The 20,880-nt window shown below is 45.5% G+C and overlaps 1 protein-coding gene across 1 annotated transcript in view; it reads left to right on the forward strand.

Annotated features, from left to right (window-relative positions):
- The first annotated feature begins 10,724 nt into the window (after positions 1-10,724).
- LOC309551365 (epoxide hydrolase 1-like) overlaps positions 10,725-20,880 on the forward strand; it is a 43,231-nt gene continuing 33,075 nt past the window's right edge. The window contains exons 1-2 of the mRNA XM_082251932.1: positions 10,725-10,822; positions 12,834-13,038. Coding sequence (XP_082108058.1) covers positions 10,794-10,822; positions 12,834-13,038 — 234 coding nt within the window. The 5' untranslated portion in view covers positions 10,725-10,793. The remainder of the gene's footprint in view (positions 10,823-12,833; positions 13,039-20,880) is intronic.

Genomic DNA, 20,880 nt, shown 5'->3' on the forward strand with positions numbered 1-20,880 from the left:
AGCCCAAATGAGTCCGGGGGGCCCATTTTGTCACAGAAGTAGGGGAAGCCTTCCTTTACCACCCCAAACATTTTGGGGTTTAACCCAAAGTTTCCTGGTCAATTTTTTCTAGAGCCCCTTGAGAGTATGTGGCCCCGGGCTGTACGGCACAGCAGGGAGTGCTGGATACCGCAGGAATCCCTTGACTATTCTGTGGTGGTCAGCTAAAGTGTACCCCAATGCAGGGGCCCAAATTTGGCACAGAGGTGTCAAATTTGAGAGCTGTGGCCCCTCAAATTCCCAACTGCGACCGAGCCATAGATTAACATAGCGGGCCAATCTACCATAAATTTAGGGCCCTGTGGTACCCGAATCACGGGGGTTATGGGCACCAAACTTGGTACAGGGATACTAGATGACCCCCAGGGGGCCACAGACATTTTTTTTGTGGCTGATGCCTAATTTTTACGAGGACTTGCATGGGGGTTGCATTTGCATGAATACTGTGGAACATACTGTTCCGCAGGTACCATTGGATAGCTAAGAATATGGAGATTAATATGGTACCCAGCAGTCCCTGCTCCACAGTACTGCCCGAGGGCCACACACTCCAAAGGGGCCTCTGAAAAAGTTAACCATAAAACTTAAGGCTAGCTACTCCAATATTTTAAGAGTGGTAAAGGAAGATCTCCCCTACCTCTGTGCCAAATAACGGCCCCTGGACTTGTTTGGTGCCCGAGTTGGGGCCCTGCAATTGTGCCCACGAAGATTGCCATACAGCACCAAGCTGACTTAAATTATGGGCCTGGTGGTACCTAAACCCTGGTGGCTAGGGGCCTCAAACTTGGCTCAGATATACTATAGCAGTGCTGGCGAACCTTGGTACCCCAGATGTTTTGGAACTACATTGCCCATGCACTCTGCAGTGTAGTTGAGCATCATGGGAAATGCAATTCTAAAACATCTGGGGTACCAAGGTTCACCATCATAGTACTATAGGATACTCAGGGGCCACATGCATTTTTCAGGGCTGATGCCTAATTGTTACAGGGACCTGCATAGGGGTCGATTTGGCTAACCACTATGGAATATAGGAACTGCAGAGGCCTGCTCTGCAGGTACTGTTGAATAGCTAAGAGTCCAGGGATTCCTGCGGTACCCAGCACTCCCCTGCTCCGCAGTACGGGCCGAAGGTCACAAACTCTCAAGTGGCCCTGGAAATAGTTGGTCAGGAAATTTTGGGCTAGTGACTCCAAAATTTTTGGTAAAAGAAGACCTCCCCTACCTCTGTGCCAAATATGGTCCCCCAGACTCATTTGGGGCTTGAGCTGCAGTCCCTCAAATGTCCAGACTACGACTGTGCCAAAGTTTAACATAGCAGGTCAAACTACTATAAATTTAGGGCGCTGCGGTACCCAAATCACGGGGGTTAAGGGCACCATACTTGGAAAACTAATACTACAGGACTTCTAGGAGCCACACAAATTTTTTGTGGCCAATGCTTAATTTTTACATGGGCTGGCATGGGGATCGACTTTGGCCAAATCCTGCAGAACATAGGTAATGCAAAGCCCCGCTTCATGGATAGCTAAGACTATGGGGAATAATATGGTACCCAGCAATCTCCACTTTGTGGTACCATAACACAGCCTGTGTTCCCCGCCGTCATCCAGCCTGTCCCCCATCACGCAGCCTGTGATTGGCTCTTTACCCCAAAAGACACAGCAATCACAGATCCCTGCTGATGCACAGCGCAGGGGGCACACAGGAAGCGCCATTAAGGGAGAACGTCAATAGATGCCCTCCTGATCATGTTTGACCGCGCTGTAGCCATCATTTGGCTATAGCATGGTCGTGAAGAGGTTAAACTCGCTGAATCTAGCATAATTGGGATGGCAGCAGCTCTATCTCACCAGTCTGTACTCACAAATGTCCTTGGAAATTTGGTTGCCTCCTTCTAATATCCTCCAGACACTTTCACCCCATGGTACCAGACTAGATCCTCAGGCAACAGCCTCTCGGTCAGCTTCTGCTTCAACTCTCAGCAAAATGGGCCCCCTGTTAGCTCCACTGAGGCATCAACAACCGGCAAGCGCATAGAAGAATTGCCCAGGGGCCAACAGCCCCCCTAGGTTGTGAACTCTTCTCAAGAAAAAAAGACCAGGCTGCTCCAAGTTTCAGAGTATTTATACAGACTCCCAGTCACCATCTGGGCACCTCTCTTCAAGGATTGACTAGGGCTGCATAAATATTCAACTGCCGATTTAGACTCTTCCTGCCCACTGTTGGAATACGGAATTGTATTTTGTGCAACAACTACTGTACATTAGTATTAGTAGAGATACATTCTTTAACCAGTAGATGGCAGTATTTTTACGTTTGTAGCTGCATTTATTGTATGCTCTACGTAATTTCCCCTGAATAAAGTTACTGTTTTCTTGTCTGCAGTTAAACGGCAAAGCCCATGTGGACTTTACGCTGTCTGTTCTGTAGGGCTATATACAGAATTTCTAACACCCACTATCTTCCAGAACATTTCTGGATAAACAGGGGGAAGCAGCCACTGAAACACAGAACAGACCTGAACAATCAAACACAGCCACACTGGTTACAGTGATCCAGAATTAAATTCTAAATTAAATTAAAATATCTATGAGGGTGTTACACTAAGGATGTAAAATACAAAATCAGCATTAAAGCTGAACTCCAGGCAAACAGCTAAATACACAGATAAAATACAAATATTGGAGCTGTTTTACCTGCCAAAGGATTTGCATTTCTTTTCATCCAATCCTGAGATTTACACAGCTCTGCCACACAGCACAGCCTTACCTGGTAGGGGACCAGATTTGTTTATCTGCTTCAATTTTTTACTACTCATAGGTCTTGTCCCTCCTCCAGTCTGTGACTGAACAGTGAAAGACGAAACCGAACACCAATGAGCTCATCTCTCTGTCACTTTGCTCTCTCCTCCTATCAGCATGTTCCCCTAATAATGCATGAGTACTGCAGCACAACTGATTGGCTCCTTGTGCTGCTTCTCCCTTCCCAAATCTGGGTTCTGCTATACAGAGACTGCTAGAGGCTGATAGCAGGTCACATTCAGACACTCACCGATTGTATTTAAAAAAAAAAAAAAAAAATGTTTCTATGTATTTTTGAATACAGCTGTATTAATATGAAACTTTAATATTCTACATTGTTTTACAAAGTATCAAACTTAAAAAGTAATTATAGACATTGGAAGTTGTTTGGCTGGTATGAGTTACGGCATGCTGGATCCTTTTATTAATTATTGTCTCAGTTCTTGCAAATGCGATAGTTGTAGAATGGAATCTGCCTGGCATATTATATTTTCTGGTGGCTCCAGGGGTGCAATCTCCCCCCATAGCTATTTTTTCAGTTCCCGCATATCATCAGCTTACACTTTTTTCCTTTGTGTGTCCCAGCAAATTCTGTTATGTTCTCCATAATATGGAAACAAATTCTAGCAGGGACAGAGTGAGCTTATCACAATGGGCACAGCAGGTGTAAAGATACAGGAATATAGTGCAAGGATGGGAGACACTCCTTATAATGGGCTTAAGGTGTGCAGACCCAGGAACTCAGCACAGGGATGGTGGCAACCTCTCATAATGAGCACAGCAGCTGTACAAACCTGGGAACTAAGCACAGGGATGGTGGGAACCTCCAATAATGGGCACAGCAGGTGTACAGACCCAGGAACTCGGCACAGGGGTGGTGGGAACTCCTCATAATGAGCACAGCATGTGTACAGACCCAGGAACTCAGCACAGGGATGGTTGGAACCTTTAATAATGAGCACAGCAGGTGTACAGATCTGGAAAACCAGCACAGGGATGGTGGGACCCCTCATAATGGGCTTCCGGTGTGCACACCCCGTGACTCAGCACAGGGATGGTGGGAACCCCTCATAATAAGCACAGCAAGTGTTCAGACCCAGGAACTCAGCACAGGGTTGGTGGTAACCCTTCATAATGGGCTTCCGGTGTGCAGACCTCGGGACTCAGCACAGGGATGGTGGAAACCCCTCATATTGAGCACTGTGAGTGTAAAGACCTGGGAACTCAGCACAGGGATGGTGGGAAACTGCCATTCTACTCCTCAACAGTGAGGTTGCTGGTTCCTTAGCTCGTGTGCTTCCAGGAGCCAGGGGCTTGAGTAGCTTCTCTACCCCAGGAGGGATGCTGGATCCTGGGGAGGACCCCAGCGGGGGCCCCCTAGATAGGCCTGTGACTAGACCTCAGTCTTTGGAAGACATTAGGCATGGCCCAAAGAGAGATGAGTCCCTGTCTGCCTTTAGACGGATGATTGTGGACAAGCTAACACGGATTGAGCAAGAGGAGGAGAAATTGGCAGCTTTGAAAGCTGTATTTAAAAAGAAAAAGTTGTTTTGTGCCAAACTCTACAGCAAGAAGAGACCGGCTCTGAGGCCTGAGTTGAAGGACTTGGAGCAAGCTTTTAAGAAGTGGAAAGAACTGGTGAGCTCTCTGAAGGAGAGAAGCAGAGCTTTTAAGGAGAAATTTAAGAGCGAGGGGTACTCTACTTGTCCGGCACCTGTGTGTCGGGCAGTGGAGTTTTCTGATCATCTGTGACTCTGAAGGCCTCAGGCATGCCATCTAGAAGGAAAGGCATCTGGAGATTGAATTTGGCCCTCCTGGATGACGAGGAAGTAAGGCAATCCTTTGAGGAATTTTTTCAGGCGCAGGCAACTATCCTAGACTTTTGCAACAGTAAGTCAGAATGGTGGGAGCTTATAAAAAAGCAGACTGTTAGGCTTTTCAAGGCCATAGGGAGAAAGAGACAGCAAGATAGGTATATCACCTACCAGCGTTTGCGGGGGAAACTTGACCGCCTTGTTTCGAATGGAGGAGATTCTGGAGTGATCTCTTGAGGTGAAGCTACTCCTGAGGAGACATCAATATGACCGGCACGCCTCTTTGGTTCAGGAAAGGGACTATGGGAAACGCCATTCGCCTGACCCTTACCAGAACTGTAAACGGAGAGTAGCAGTTAAGACGACCAATGGCCTGAAGGACAGTACGGGCTCTCTGACGAAGTCTAGGTCGGGGATCCTGGAGGTTGTCAGGTCCTACTATACGAATCTCCTGGGAGGAAGGAACCTTGATCGGGCAAGGATGTTTGTTTTTTTGGACTCTACACCAGGTCTGGAAAATAATGTTCCTTTGATGAATTTGACAGATGAAATCACTGCAGATGAGGTGATCTGAGCTATTGATAAACTAGCCATCAGGAAAACGCCAGGGCCAGATGGTTTGACAGCCAAATTTTATAAATGTTTTAAGACGATCCTGGCTTCATACATTGCAGAGGTTTTAATGGCGGTTTGCATGAGGATTCTCTTACCTTCTTCCATGAGGCAATCTGCAATAATTCTTCTGTCAAAGGGTAAAGATCCTTCAATGATTGGGAATTGGCGCCCCATTAGCCTTCTTAATGTTGATAGAAAGATACTGGTAAAGATCTTTTTCTGGCAATTATCATCAGTGGCAGGCGGTTTGTTATCCCATCACCAGCACTGCTCAATTCAGGGTAGAAGCACTTTCTCAGCTGTGTTGGCTGTCCGGGAGGCCTTGGAGCGTTGTAGGGCTGCTGGTTGGGTACATTTCTGCTGACATTGGATCAGACTAAGGCCTTTGATAGGGTTAATCATGAGTACCTATGGCTCCTTCTTGGCAAGTATGGCCTGGAGGGGGGTTTCATTGATTGGCTCAAGATTTTGTACAAAGGTGCTGAAAGTTTTCCTCTGGTTAATGGTTGGGTTGGGCAGCCCTTTGTGGTTGGCTCAGGTGTGTGTCAGGGGTGTCCTTTGAACTCTCTGCTATATGTGTTTGCAATCAACCCCTTCATTAGAAGTCTAGAGAGTGGACCATTGTGTGGGGTACCTTTTGGGCATCGCTGGTGAGGCTCCTTTTGAAGGTTGTGGCTTATGCTGATGACGTTTCTGTTTTTATCTCTGGGACTGGGGAGGCACAAGAGGTGGTCTCAGTGATAAGCCAGTATACAGAGGCATCGGGTTCAAAGGTCAACCAGGACAAATGTGAAGCTTTCTTGATGGGCGTGGAAGGTGAGAGCTTTGTTCCTAGAGTTCTAGGCATTGAATTTGGCCCAGGTGACTATGGTCATGCAAATTGGGTGAACAGGCTGGATAATGCCGATGCCAAGGTTGCGAGCTGGAAAGGCAGTTTTCCTTAAGGGAAAAGGTTGATCTGATCAAAGGTTACCTGATTCAGATTTTTCTGTATGTCAGTTTTGTTTGCGTTTTGCCAATGTCTCTCTATACCAGGATCTATAGTTGTTTCTTCCAGCTGTTCTGGGGGAACAGAATGAACCTGTTGAAAAAGGAGTGTGACCTATCTTCCTAGGTGGGAGGGTGGTCTAGGAATGATCAACCCTGTAGTCTTTTTCTCTCTGATGTTTGCAAAGTACAACCTGGGTAACATGTTTGCAGAGAGACCGCCTGGGTGGGTGGATATTTTCCAGTCCTGGTTTAGGCCCTTCCTGCGAAACTGGGAAAATGGTGGGCCAGTGAAAAGCCTGAGGGTCAAGCATGATAAGCTCCCGGCTTATGTTGCTCCGTGTTTGAAAATACTTCGGCAGGGGAGGTCAGATCTCTTCCAAGGAAACTTCTCGAGAAGTGGATCAGGAGCTCTGTTTTTTTGCGAACCACTGGCCTTAGGGATTGCCCAAGCCTGATTTTTGGGGGAGGGTTTGTGATTGATTAATTTGGAGAGAATCCCAATGAAGTTTAAGGATCAGGCTTGGCTCGCTTTCTATGGAAAACTATGTGAAGGGCAACTTCTTTCTATGAATGATCGGGGCTGCCGCAGAGTAGAGTGTGAAGGAGTGGTGGAGTCCATCGATCATTTTCTGCTTCAGTGCCCTTTTAATATAGAGGTGTACAAGAGGGTAGGGTGGGCTCTGACTGTGCCCTTCCTCCCCCATATGAGCTATGCAGAGTGGGTGTATAGGGGAATTCCAGACTCGCCGGGATTATGATTTGGAAACCCTTTTTTTAGTTAGTCTAGTAGTCCATAATTTCACGTGGAATGCACAGTGCCAGGTATACTTAAGGAGTAAAATCCTCCCTGTTGAGGTGGTGATGCAGGACATTCTGGGTGAAGTTGGGAAGATTCGGGGTCATGAGAAAGACAGGTAGCAGCAGCAGGCCTGGATAAAGGCGTGGAGGAATATCAGGACTCTGTAGCTGCTGCCTGTTGATCTCGGGGTGTGCGGCTTTTCTTTCTGTCCTTGCTTCACAACCCTAGATTTTCAAATAAAATATATTTTTGATAAAATGCTACATGCATGGTGACGGTGATGTTCCTTAGTCTGGCTCTCTCGAAGGGTTTATGCTGTGCGCAATTCAGTTTTTTCACCATTTATTATGTTTTGTATAGTTATATTCAATTACTTTGTAAATATGTTTTATTTATTCATTTATTTGTGTTTTTATTGTATAGAAGTTGTTGATTGTAAGATTTTTCAATAAACAAAATGAACCCCTCATATTGAGCACAGTGGGTGTAAAGACCTGGAAACTCAGTACAGGGATGGTGGGAACCCCTCAAATTTGAGCACCGCGGGTGTAAAGACCTGGAAACTCAGCACAGGGATGGTGGGAAGCCCTCATAATGAGCACCGTAGGTGTACAGTGGGAACCCCTCATAATGGGCACAGCAGGCGTACAAATCCAGAAACTCAGCACAGGGATGGTCGGAACCCCTCAAAGGCACAGCAGGTGTGCAGACTTGGACTCAGTGCAGGGACAGTGGTAGCCCTTTAGCCTGGAAATGGTGGGTGTGCAACCCTACAAACACAATGCAAAGATCTCACAAATCAAAGTGTCATCAAACCCAGACTATGAAAAACTCTCTATGCATGCTTTATAACAGAGTGTGCATATTTACAAAGCCATTTTGTGCCATTTTGTGTAGAGTGAAATGTCCCTGGATTATCCTGCTTACAGCTGTCCCTCCCTCCTTATCTGTGTCCCCACTGCAACCTGGAATTTTGAAGATCAGCTGTTGTCATCTACTGAGCATGCTCCAGTTTCAATTTCTTTCTTCATTTGTTTCATTTGTTTCCTTTTTCTTATCTGTGCAGCCCACATGACTATCACACATGTGGGTATACACAGTGGTAAAACACATCCCTCCCTCCCTCCATGTTCTCCTATTTTTAAACACTATATGGGGACGGGATATAGTATGCTGATTGATTATATTCACTAAAAAAACTCACAAAAAACATATTTTAAGGTCGCCCTCGATTGCCGCCAGGCACCCACGATCGCTCCCCTCTGAGAGAGGACGGTCTGCTATAAATACAGCTGACCGTTCTTCTCTCTGAAATGATCACAGAGCGCCCTATGATCCTTCTGTATAGGATCACAGGCAGTGGCGGCTGGTGCTCAAAATTTGGGGGGGGGGGGCGCAAAAAGAAAAATGTAATAGGTATTGCTTCGCGGTAAAAAAATTGCATGACTTTGAGGTCATGGTATAGGCATGGCACAGGTGATGGCATAGGCATGGCACAGGTGATGGCATAGGCATGGCACAGGTGATGGCACAGGTGATGGCATAGGCATGGCACAGGTGATGGCATGGCACATGTGATGTCATAGGCATGGCACATGTGATGGCATAGGCATGGCACAGGTGATGGCATAGGCATGGCACAGGTGGTGGCACAGGTGATGGCATAGGCATGGCACAGGTGATGGCATAGGCATGGCACAGGTGATGGCACAGGTGATGGCATAGGCATGGCACATGTGATGGCATAGGCATGGCACAGGTGATGGCATAGGCATGGCACAGGTGATGGCACAGGTGATGGCATAGGCATGGCACAGGTGATGGCATAGGCATGGCACAGGTGATGGCACAGGTCGGCTTCAATCACTTACCTTCTGACGGCGGGATTCTGGGAACCGAGACGAGCAGCCCCGTGGACGTCCTCCTCTTCAGTCTTCTGTCTTCCGGTCCGGGCGGCGAGAAGGAGATCGGGCGGTGACGGTGCATGACTGACGCACGCACCGGCACAGCCCCCATTGTGAGTCAGCGATGTCCTGGATGATGATTGGTCCAGGCTGGAGACTGGACCAATCACAGCCAGGATATCACGAAGGTGGGGGTGGCTCAGCGCTTTTTCCGGCGCCCAGGTTACGCCCCCAGAAGGCAGCCAATCGGCGCCTCTTCTGGGGTCGTAAACCCCACCCCCCCCATATCCACCAGGCCGAGCGCATAGGCCTGCGAACACGATTTTTTTTTTTTTTTTTTTTTTTTTTTTTTAGGGGTGGCGGCGCTCCGGCACCCCCTATGCACGGGCCGCCACTGATCACAGGTTTCTATGGTCATTTCACAAGCCACGCCCCCCCCCACAGTTAGGAAACACTCCCTTAGGATTTATTTTTATTTATTTCAGGCACTTATATAGCGCTGTCAATTTACGCAGCGCTTTACATATACATTGTACATTCACATCAGTCACATTTAACCCCTTGATCACCCACTAGGTTAACCCCTTTCATGCCAGTGTCATTATTACAGTAACAGTGCATATTTTTAGCACTGATTACTGTAGTAATGTCACTGGTCCACCCAAAAAGGTCAGTTAGGGATCTGATCTGTCTGCCGCAATGTCACAGTTCTGCTAAAAATTGCAGATCGTCGCCATTACTAGAAAAAAAAAAAAAGAATAATAAAAAGGACATAAATCTTTCCCGTAGTTTGTAGACGCGATAACTTTTGTGCAAACCAATCAAAATACGCTTACTGTGATTTTGGTTAAAAAAAAAAAAAAAATGTTGCAGAGAAAAATTGGCCTAAAATTATGAAAAGAAAATTGATTTTGTTATTTTTTTTTTTTGGGGGGGGGGGGGGAGATAGAGAGAGAAAGCTCTATATGTGTGGAAAAAAACATTAATTTTATTTGGGTACAGCGTCGCATGACCGTTAAAGTAACGCAGTGCCGAATCGCGAAAAATGGCCTGGTCATTAAGGGGGCAAATCCTTCTGCTCCAGAAGTGGTTGATTAAGTAAGAATACACATTTATGTTCAGTAAAGATTTATAGGGAGATGTAAAACCTGTTTTTTTTTTTTTTTATAAATAGATTTATAATTTAATTTTGAATTGCTCTTATGAAACGCTTTTTTTTAGTCATGTGACCAGCACAGCACCAATCAAGGCTGGCCAGACACAGACTCACACTGTATAGTAGAGCGTACATCAGCAGAGTAATAGAAGCCCCTCCCTGCAAATGCCAAATAACAGGGAAAGATCATGTGACTATACTACAGTGCTGCAGGAATAAGGTCGTTTTAAAAAAAAAAAAAAAAGGAAAACCCAGTGGCATAATATATGAATTATGAAATCTAACACTTCGCTGTTTAGTTTCACTTTAACTATCCAGCATCTTTTTAGGTGGACTGGCCCTTTAAATAAGCTACCATGTTTTTATTCTATTGACTAGGAAGGCGTTAACCCCTGCTATTGCCAAGTGCTGTCACATGGCTGGGTGTTATCCCGGAGGAGGGACGGGGAGGCAGCAACATGCGTGTAGCATTTAACCCATAACAGAAGAGAAGTGTCTGTTTTAAGTTGTATATCATACTTCCTCTGTATTTCTGTAATGTGATCTCTCTCTCGGGGTTGTCATTATTTTCAGTTTATTCTTTTTCACCTTTGTCTTGCGGAGAGACGGGAGGCTGACACTCTAATAATTAGAGATCCACGGGCTAAAGTCTCATCAGATCAGGAAGACGACATGTGGAGACAAGTCCTTGAGAACGGCAGGTAAGGGGAAAGACAATGTAACAATCTATAGGAAGATCCGCTTGTTACATTGTAGTCTGTAGATTTCTTCTTATTTATTTATTTTATTTATTAATTTCAGGTTCTTATATAGCGCTGTCAATTTACGCAGCGCTTTACATATACATTGTACATTCACATCAGTCCCTGCCCTCAAGGAGCGTACAATCTAAGGTCCCTAACTCACATTCATACATACACAGTAGGGCCAATTTTATACAGGATCCAATTAACCTGCTGCCAGCATGTCTTTGGAGTGTGGGAGAAAACCGGAGCACCCGAAGGAAACCCACGCAGGCACAGGAAGAACATGCAAACTCCAGGCAGGTAGTGTAGTGGTTGGGATTTGAACCAGCGACCCTCTTCTTGCTAGGTGAAAGTGCTAACCACTACACCACTGTGCCACCCATAGTGGTGTAGTGGTTACGTATGGATTTATGTAAATCCATAATTATATCTCCTGGAGCTGTACATTGTACAGTTCATGGTTCTGGAGGAGAACAGTTCTCCATCAGGTTCAACCTCTCCCAATCTCCATCATTTCTGGAGAAGAAGAGTACAAACCATCTTTCCCCCTACGCATTTATATGTAGGATGACCTTGTGGGGGGAAAGCCACTAGAACAAATTAATTTCCTACATCAAAATATTCCCATAGTGGGTTCATGAAGAACCATAAAATGTATTTATATAATACAGTATATATAATGTATACTGTATATACACCCCTCACATTTTGTAAATATTTTATTCTATCTTTTCATGTGACAACACTGAAGAAATGACACTTTGCTACAATGTAAAGTAGTGTACAGCTTGTATAAGGCCCCGTTCACATACGAGCGGCGCTACTTCCAGGGGCGACCTCCGAGGTCGCGGTGCGAGCAGCGTGCGGCCGGCACGGACTTCATAACATTGAAGTCTATGGCGGTCGCCTCCTGGTCGCCCCAAAGAAGCTCCGGACCCTTTTTCTAAGTCGGAGCGACTTGTGTCGCTCCTATTAGAACGGGTCCGCAGCTTCCCTATGGAAGGCGACCTGTGAGGCGTTAGTGTGAACGGGGACTAACAGTGTAAATTTGCTGTCCCCCCCTAGTGAGCATCTGTGGGACATCCTCAAACGGAAGATGGAGGAGCGCAAGGTCTCTAACATCCACCAGCTCCGTGATGTCGTCATGGAGGAGTGGAAGAGGACTCCAGTGGCAAACTGTGAAGCTCTGGTGAACTCCATGCCCAAGAGGGTTAAGGCAGTGCTAACAAATAATGGTGGCCACACAAAATATTGACAATTTAGGCGCAATTTGGACATTGTGACTTAGTGGTGTACTCACTTTTGTTGCCAGCGGTTTAGACATTAATGGCTGTGTGTTGAGTTATTTTGAGGGGACAGAAAATTTACACTGTTATGCAAGCTGTACACTCACTACTTTACATTGTAGCAAAGTGTCATTTCTTCCGTGTTGTCACATGAAAAGATAGAATAAAATATTTACAAAAATGTGAGGGGTGTACTCACTTTTGTGAGATACTATTTTTATATGCTTTTAATTGAGCATAGTATGTATGCATCTGTATTTTTTTATTTTTTTTATTAAAACAAGTTAAAAAAACAAAAAAGGATAATGTAATGTAGTGCTCGTTCTGGTTGCTGGTCAAGCAGGTAGACTAGCAAAGCAATATGTTGTCAAGTATTCACCCTATGTACTGTCAGCATTTAAGCCCTAATGAATTGAGAGTGAGCCCTCTAAATATATTGGCAAAAACAAAGATTTACTGGACTTATATTAAATATTTGACACTCTTATTCTTCATACATTTGTGCAACGTGGAACTCGTCCCTGCTGGTACTCTTCCTTAAAATTCATAAAAAGTTTTACATAAAATTCTCCATGTCAGTCTAAACTGTCCGCTTCTCCCTCAATAATGGTTAATGCCAACTGGATTAATGTTCATACAAATATATTAGATAAATGATGTCACTCTGCTCCTTTTTATAGGTCGGCCTTCAATGAGCACTGGCCATACAGCGCTCTGGTTCCAGCTGGGATCGGTGGTGCCACACTTTGCTGGCTGTTATGCAGGAATCAAAAGAAGACTATAGAGATGGGGGATGGATGGTGGGGACAAGGAGAGAAACCAACCGAGAAGGAGAACCCCAGAATCAGTCCATTCCAGGTGGAGGTATCCGAAGATGTTATAAAGGTAAAAAATTAAACACCTAACAGAAAATGGCTTTATTAGCCTTTATAAGACATGAAGTCAGTGCAAAATATTTTAATCCAAGAAAACCAGGCAAAAGGTTTTTCATTGTTCTGGCTGCTGGAAGAAAGCTCAGATTGTATCAGTAGTTTGTGCCTCTGCCCCCCTCAGTGGTGAGATTTCCCGGAGTAGTTTGTGTCTCTGCCCCCCTTAGTGGTGAGATTTCCCGGAGTAGTTTGTGTCTCTGCCCCCCTTAGTGGTGAGATTTCCCGGAGTAGTTTGTGTCTCTGCCCCCCTTAGTGGTGAGATTTCCCGGAGTAGTTTGTGTCTCTGCCCCCCCCCCCCCAGCATTGAGAATTCCTGGAGTAGTTTGTGTCTCTGCCCCTCCCTCAGTGGTGAGATTTTCTGGAGTAGTTTGTGTCTCTGCCCCCCCTCAGTGATGAGCTTTCCCAGATTAGTTTGTGTCTCTGCTCCCCCCTCAGTGGTGAGATTTCCCGGCGTAGTTTGTGTCTCTGCCCCCCCTTACCTCAGTGGCGAGATTTCCAGCAGTAGTTTGTGTCTCTGCCCCTCCCACAATAGTGAGATTTCCCTGCAGTAGTTTGTGTCTCATCCCCTCCCCACACTCGTGAGATTTCCTGCAGTAGATTGTGTCTCTACCCCTCCCTCAGTGGTGAGACTTCCCTGCAATAATTTGTGTCTCTGCCCCTCCCACAATGGTGACATTTCCCGCAGTAATTTGTGTTCCTGCCCCTCCCACTATAGTGAAATTTCATTCAGTAGTTTGTGCCTCTGCCCCCCCCCCCCAAATGATGAAATTTCCCCACAGCAGTTTGTCTCTGCCCCTCCCTCAGTGGTGAGATTTCCCTGCAGTAGTTTGTGTCTCTGCCCCTCCCTCAGTGGTGAGCGTTCCTGCAGTAGTTTGTGTCTCTGCCCCTCCCACAATTGTGAGATTTCCTGCAGGAGTTTGTGTCTCTGCCCCTTCTTCAGTGATGAGATTTCCCTGCAAAAATGTGTCTTTGCCCCTCCCACAATGGTGAGATTCCCTGCAGTAGTTTGTGTCTCTGTCAAAAATTCAGGAGCTACTTTTGGGCGATATGTTTCATGCAATGCGGGTTGCCGCGTTAGCAGTGCGAATTATCACTGGTGGGGGAGGGGATGACACCTTTGCTTGACCTAGTAACGACTGCTGATGTGGGACACAGGAATAAGCTAAGGACTTATTTCTCCATCAGCGTCCCGGATGTGTATTAAATGCAGACTGAGCTGTGCTGGGTGTGATCTGTCCACACCCCATCCATGGGCACCTAAAAAAGTCTGTCTGCCTCTGGGGGATGGGCACTGCCTACACAGTCATACTCACTCTATTGTTTTTATTGCGCCTGTGAAAGAAAGGTAAATGAAAGCATAACATTATGACTGCATAAAACTTTGTGCCTTTAAAGCCAAATGGGCTTGCAGAACGTTGCAGCAAAAATAAATGCCCAAATAATAATTAATTTCCTGAGGGACACCGGAAGTCATATACTACTGGCTTATATTGCTGCCTACCGAAAGATTGGACACTGGCAAAGAAAGGAATATTAGCCAAACATAACCCCGCCTCTACCCAGCATGTCTCAGTTTGTTGCTGGTGTCCTAGATTGATGGACTTTTTTTCTTCTGCTGCACTCAAAAAATCCAGTTGTTGCTTATCTTCCTTCTTTGATTTCTTCATTGTTATGTTAACCGCTTGCCGACCGCCGCACGACTATTTACGTCGGCAGTCAGCCCCTCACAGGCAAAGCGAGGTAGGGCTACGTCGCTAGCCTGTGAGGGTCTAGGGAGCGAGTGCGCGCTCCCGCGCGGTCACGGACCCCCCCTGCGCGTGTGCCCGGCGGACCCGATGTCCGCCTGTCACTCGCGATCGTCCGTTACAGCAGGAGAAAGGCAGGCGGCTAATGTAAACAAGCCGCCTGTCGTCATTCTCCCCTGTGTAAGAATGGTGATCATACGGTTCTACTATGTAGGACCGTTGATCACTGTTCCTACACCTCAAGCCACAGCCAATCACAGTTAGAATCACGCCCCTAGGGACACACATAACCCCTCCCTCTCAAAAAAGTTAACCCCTTCACTGCCAGTGTCATTTTACAGTAACCGTGCATATGTATAGCACTGATTACTGCAGTAATGTCACTGGTACCCCCAAAAGTGTCAAAAATGTCAGTCAAGGGTCCAATCTGTACGCCGCAATGTCGCAGTACCGCAAAAAAAATCACAGATTGCCGCCATTACGCGTTAAAAAAAAAAACAACAAAAATGACAAAAATCTTTCCCTTAGTTAGTGAACGCAATAACTTTTGCGCAAACCAATCAAAATACGCTTTTTGCGAATTTTTTTTTTTTTTTTTACCAAACATATGTAGCATAAAACAAATTGGCCTAAAATGTTAAAAAATTTAGATTTTTACATTTATTTTTTTTTTGGGAATTTTCATATAAAAAATGGGAAAAATATTGTTATTTTCGCAAAATTGACACACTTTTTTTGTTTATAGCGCATGATCAAAAAATCGCACAGGTGATCAAATACCACCAAAAGAAAGCTATGTTTGTGGGCAAAAAAATTTGTTTAGGTACAACGTCGCACGACCGCGCAATTTTCCGTTAAAGTCACGCAGTGCCGAATCGCAAAATAGGCCCTGGTCAGGAAGGGGGTAAAATCTTCTGGGGCTTAATTAGTTTTTGTCAATCTCTGCAGGGAAATTTTTATTGCTCCACCTCTTGGTGGGTTCATGTTGCCCAGCTTTTTGCTTGGGCTTTGGTTAGTGATTCCTTCTGAGTTGAGCTATTCATCTTGGTTGGTGACCAAATATTTTCCTTGGTGTTGAGCATCAGGTTGATTCTCCATTCCGTATCATCCTCCTAATAATCTTTGCAGGTTCCCCTATCAGGCAGGCCAGGGGTTCATCTTCTTCTGGTGTCAGTTTCGGATGCTAAATTTTCAGGCAGCTCTTGGGCTGCAGGCAGTCCCCAGTATCCTCTCAGTTGGACTGCTTTTTGGATGTCCCGGCAGTAAATGACTACCTGTGTCCCTCAAGGAATGAGGAAGAGGTATGATTTTTGTACTCACTGTAAATTCCTTTTTCTTGGAGTCTATTGAGGAACATAGGTGCCACCATTCTGTGCTTATGAATATGTTCTTGGTACCGCTTGCTACAAAGTGAGGAATGTTGGGCAGAGAAGGTGTGATCTTGGACTGTGTGACAGACCCAACCAGGACTGGGCCTTTTTGAGGGCACTGCATGGAATCCTCTTGCCTTCTGACAATAGACCCTGGTATCTGAGGGAGCTATAAGAATACAGGAAGATGTCCTGTTATAGAATGCATAATGAAATTTTCACATTTAAGTCAAGGAAGCCAGGATGGTCTCTGCCAACTTGAAAGTCAGTGAGAAGAGGTATGTGAAAAGAACGCTGGTTAATGAGATTTGGACAGCCCTGGGTCTCCTTGAATACTGGTGCCGAACTGCTTGGGTGGGCACGGACACCTAGGCTTGTCTAGGTTACTAAGTGGAAATGTGCTTACTGTTTAATTAGCTTACTGTTTATGTTAACTGTTAATTATATCACTGTTAGCTTTTGGCTGTTCCTTAGATATGCTGACAATATTACTGTTTACAGTTTGCATCGTTTAGGATAATGTGATCAAACTCTTACCTTATTTTGTGTGGTATATGTGTGTAAGGACTGAGTTCCCCTGCTGGTGGCACTGTGTTGCCCTGGGCTGAATGCTGCACTTCCAGTGTCCACCAGCAGGTGTCTCTCAGAAGCCAGCAGGCTTCTATGATCACTTAAACTGTGTTCAGCTGCCAGGTGGCTATTTAAAGCTGCTCCTCCCTTTCCCAGGCACGTCACTATTTTGATTGCCTCCTTGCTGCCTAAACCGAGTGTGTGTGATCCTGATTCATCCTGTACCCCCTTTGCCTTGTTCCTGCTCTCTGCCTTGTATCCAGTCTTGCCTGCCCTCTTCCTTGCTTCCCTGTTACCCTTGTCCCTTATATTGTATATACTTGTAGATAGTTGGTTCTTTTAGTTATTTGTCTTTGGGGTTGGGTTTTGTTTGCTGGCATTTCCTTTGTTCACTATTGCTGTGTATGCTTGTTTATGTGGTTCACTGTAATAAATCTCACTTTAAGGTTATCTATATTGTTTGGTCTCCGTTTTGATGTGTAGCTACATGTGTCTGGTCTCCCTAGCTGCTGCTGAACCCTGACAATGTGAATGTGAATTTACAATAAAGTCAGTTCCAGTTTGCACCTAAGCTAGTGTCGTCTAGTTTTTGTGTGCAATGCTGAGCTAAAAAACTTGGTTCCTGGTTCCAGAGTGGAGGTCGCTGTATATTGGTGGAGGCACCCAGGCTGGGTGCCAAGCGGTCCGTCACAGGCTGGCCTACAGATTTTTTGTTTCGCAGCGTGAAATTCTCCTGTAGGTGGCAGCATATCCCAATAGTGTATGGCTTCATGTGTCCTTCAATGGACTCCAAGAAAAGAATTGGACACTGGCAAACAAACAATATGTAGGCCAGCCCAGGATAACCCCTTCTCTACCCAGCATGCCTCAGTTAGTTGCTAGTGTCCTAGACAGATGGATGTATTTTTTTCTTCAGCTTTGCAAGAGAAAAGTCTTACAAGCTTCTTCTACCTTTTTTTTCTTTGATTTCTACGTTGTTAACCATGCTGGCTTTGTCCTTTTCCAACAGTAAATTCGTATTGCTCCACCTCTTTGGTTGGCGCTCCCTCCTGTGTTGAGTCAATACTTTAATCTACTTGACGCTGGGCAGAAGGTTGATTCTCCATGTTCTCCTTCTGGTCATGTTGACAGGTTCCCCTATCAGGCAGGGGGTTTGGCCTCATTTGGTGTCAGATTTTGACACTATCCCTGAGGCAGCTCTTGGAGTTGGGCTGGTTGGACTGGTTTTGGATGTCCCAACAGTACATGACTACAGCTTTGTCCCTCAATGGATAAGTAGGGTTTTTGTGCTCACCGTAAAATCCTATTTTAACGCGGATATTTGGACACCTATTAATGTGTAGACCTATTATTCATGGTTACCTCTAAACCAATTACCTGTAGGGGCTTTTAAAGCATCACCTATGGAAAATTTAGGCTTGACATGTTATGTATCCATTTACTCAGTGCAACCTCATCTTTTATATTTTACCAAATATTGGAGTAATATATTGCGTTTGTGTGCCCTAAAGCTAACTGTAGTGTATTTTTTAATAAGAATTTGCTCTCGGTAAACTGTTGCGCTAATATTTTTAGACATAAAAAAATTGGAACTACCATCCTTTTATTCTGCAGGGTGTTTTCACACAATATATAATGTTTTGGGTGTATTAAGTAATCTTCAGGGCTAAAATGATTTTTTTTAACTTGTGTGTAAAAACACAAAAATGGCTCTGGATTAAATGTTGAGTCCAAACATTCTGGGCAAACTATTTACTGCAAGGCTCCATTCACACTTGTGGGGCTCCAAAGTTGCGCCGACTTTGGAGTGCAACTTTGACGTAACTTTTAGATGGGTGCAATTTGGATACGACTTTGGCTTTGACCAGTGATAATGGACAACTTTTGCACACAAGTTGCATTGTATGACTTTCATGAGGGTTAATACTGAAGTCTATGGCCCTCAAGTTGCATGAAGGTTGGACCAAAGTAGTGCATAGACTACTTTGAAGTTGCTGCAACTTTAAGTCGTGCATACATGAATAGTTATCACTGGATAACATGGGGAATGACTTGTCATGCCACTTTAATGTCCAAAGTTGCATAACAAGTCGTACAAGTGTGAATGGAGCCTAAGGTACAGAGAGAGAGGAAACATCTGACAATCAGCGTGCTCTTTTGAATACATAAAGCAAGCATGTAATCATGGGTTGTTGTTTATAGACAGGTTTCCAATGGTTGGAAACCTGGTGCCGAGGAATCCATTATAATAGAAAATCCAGCCTATTAGAGGGTGCTCTGATACGGCAGTGTACCACTATCCTATTAAACTCTTAATGCTGGAAATCTAGCCAAGGCTTAAAAACAAAGTGTCCCTGGAACTGATCATAATATGAAATCTAAGTATTATAGGGCTGGAGAGTAAGTACGGAGTTCAGATTTAGCTAGGAGAATCTCAGGGAGGTGAGACAGATTTCATGTAAAAAAAATTGAATTGCATGAATACACATAGCTCCCAAGTGTCCCTGATTTCCAGGGACTGTCCCTGATTTGGGAAAAAAGTCCCTCTGTCCCTCTTTGCTCCTCATTTGTCCCTCATTTTGGTCTGATGTGTATATAGTCAGGGCTTTTTTTAAAAGTGGGAACGCAGACACCTCAAGCATTGAATGTATGTAATGACAAGGGGTGCTGGGGAGTGCTGGAGGGTCTATTGATACCGGCTTCTGGGGAATCTACTTTTGCTGGAGGGGATCTATGTTTTGGGGGGGTCTATTGTTGCTAGTGGGGGATCTATTGTTGCTAGGAGAAAATTGTTGCTGAAAGGGATCTACTGTTGAGGGAGGGGTCTTTGGTTGCTGGCTGCTGGAGAGCCTACTGATGCTTGCTGTTGGAAGTCTATTGTTGCTTCGGGAGTCTATTGTTGTGGATAGGGGTCTATTGTTACTGGCTACAGGGGATCTATTTTATGTTATTTCTTGTTGTTATTCACAATTTCATACAAATTACTTAGCACCACATAATGGTACTTGGTTCTGTATTCTCTAAAAAGGGGCAATACTGAGAGGTGGGTGTCATGGACATGCAATAGTGTCTGCAGCTTACCTTTTCCTTCTTGTCTGCATTAGAGGCCAGACTCTACTTCTGGCTGCTTTTTATCATCTCTCCTCCCTGTTTGGCTCCACCCCAGGCCATTCCAGGAAGCCTATATTAACCAGTACAATGCAGGTCTGCTTTGCTGTTCAAAAGTGTTTGTTGGTTCTGTTTCTGTCTGCCGTGTGCTTTATCTACCTTTCTGTGTACCGACTTTGGCTTGTCTCTGGCTACTCCTGTTTGCCTGTTACCCTGACCTTTTTGGCCTGTTCCTTGGTTACCCTCCTCTGCCTGTTGTCCCGACCTCGGCTTACCCATCACTATCCATTCTGTCCTGAGTGGCTGCTTCCCCTCTTTCCCTACGGAGCGTGACCCGGGGGACTCCAGGGACCGTGACCTGGGCCCAGCTGCAGCCAAGTCCATCCTCACCACTAGAGGCTCTGGTGAACACCCGCTGGGTCTTAGACTCCGCGTCCTGGGGAATCTTGGGCTCATGTTTCTGTCCATCCGCAGCAGTCAGCTACTGGGTTCACTACCTTGTAGTGCACCCCTGCCTCCAACAGGGTGCAGTCGTCACCTGGCCACAGGTGACCTAACAGTTTGAACAGCCATGAATGCGGTCGACGTGTTGCACCCTCCAGACCATCCATTACAGGGCTTAGTTTGCAAACTCGAGGCGCAGGAAGTGAATCAGACTCAGGTGATGCGATTCCTACAGGAGCTTTGAACAGCTTCAGACCTCGTTGGGAACCCTTAATCCGCAACCCCAAGAGCAACCAGTGGCTGGGCCTGTCGCGCCAGTCAGATTCGCATTCGCTGAACTACCTCCTCCAATCTGCTTTTCTGGAGACTCCAAGGCCTGCAGGGGGTTTCTTAGTCAATGCACCATCCATTTTGAGCTTCAGCCGCCAAACTGGTCTGATCGGGCAAAGGTAGCCAATATTATTTCCCTCCTTTCCGGTGAAGCTCTCCCTGGGCTGCCCCCCTATGGGAGAGGAATGATCCGGTAGTCTCCAACCTGTCCGACTTCCTGAAGCTCTTTCG

The sequence above is a fragment of the Pelophylax lessonae genome, assembly GCF_965119305.1.
Source record: "Pelophylax lessonae genome assembly, chromosome: 3".
Classification (NCBI taxonomy): domain Eukaryota; kingdom Metazoa; phylum Chordata; class Amphibia; order Anura; family Ranidae; genus Pelophylax; species Pelophylax lessonae.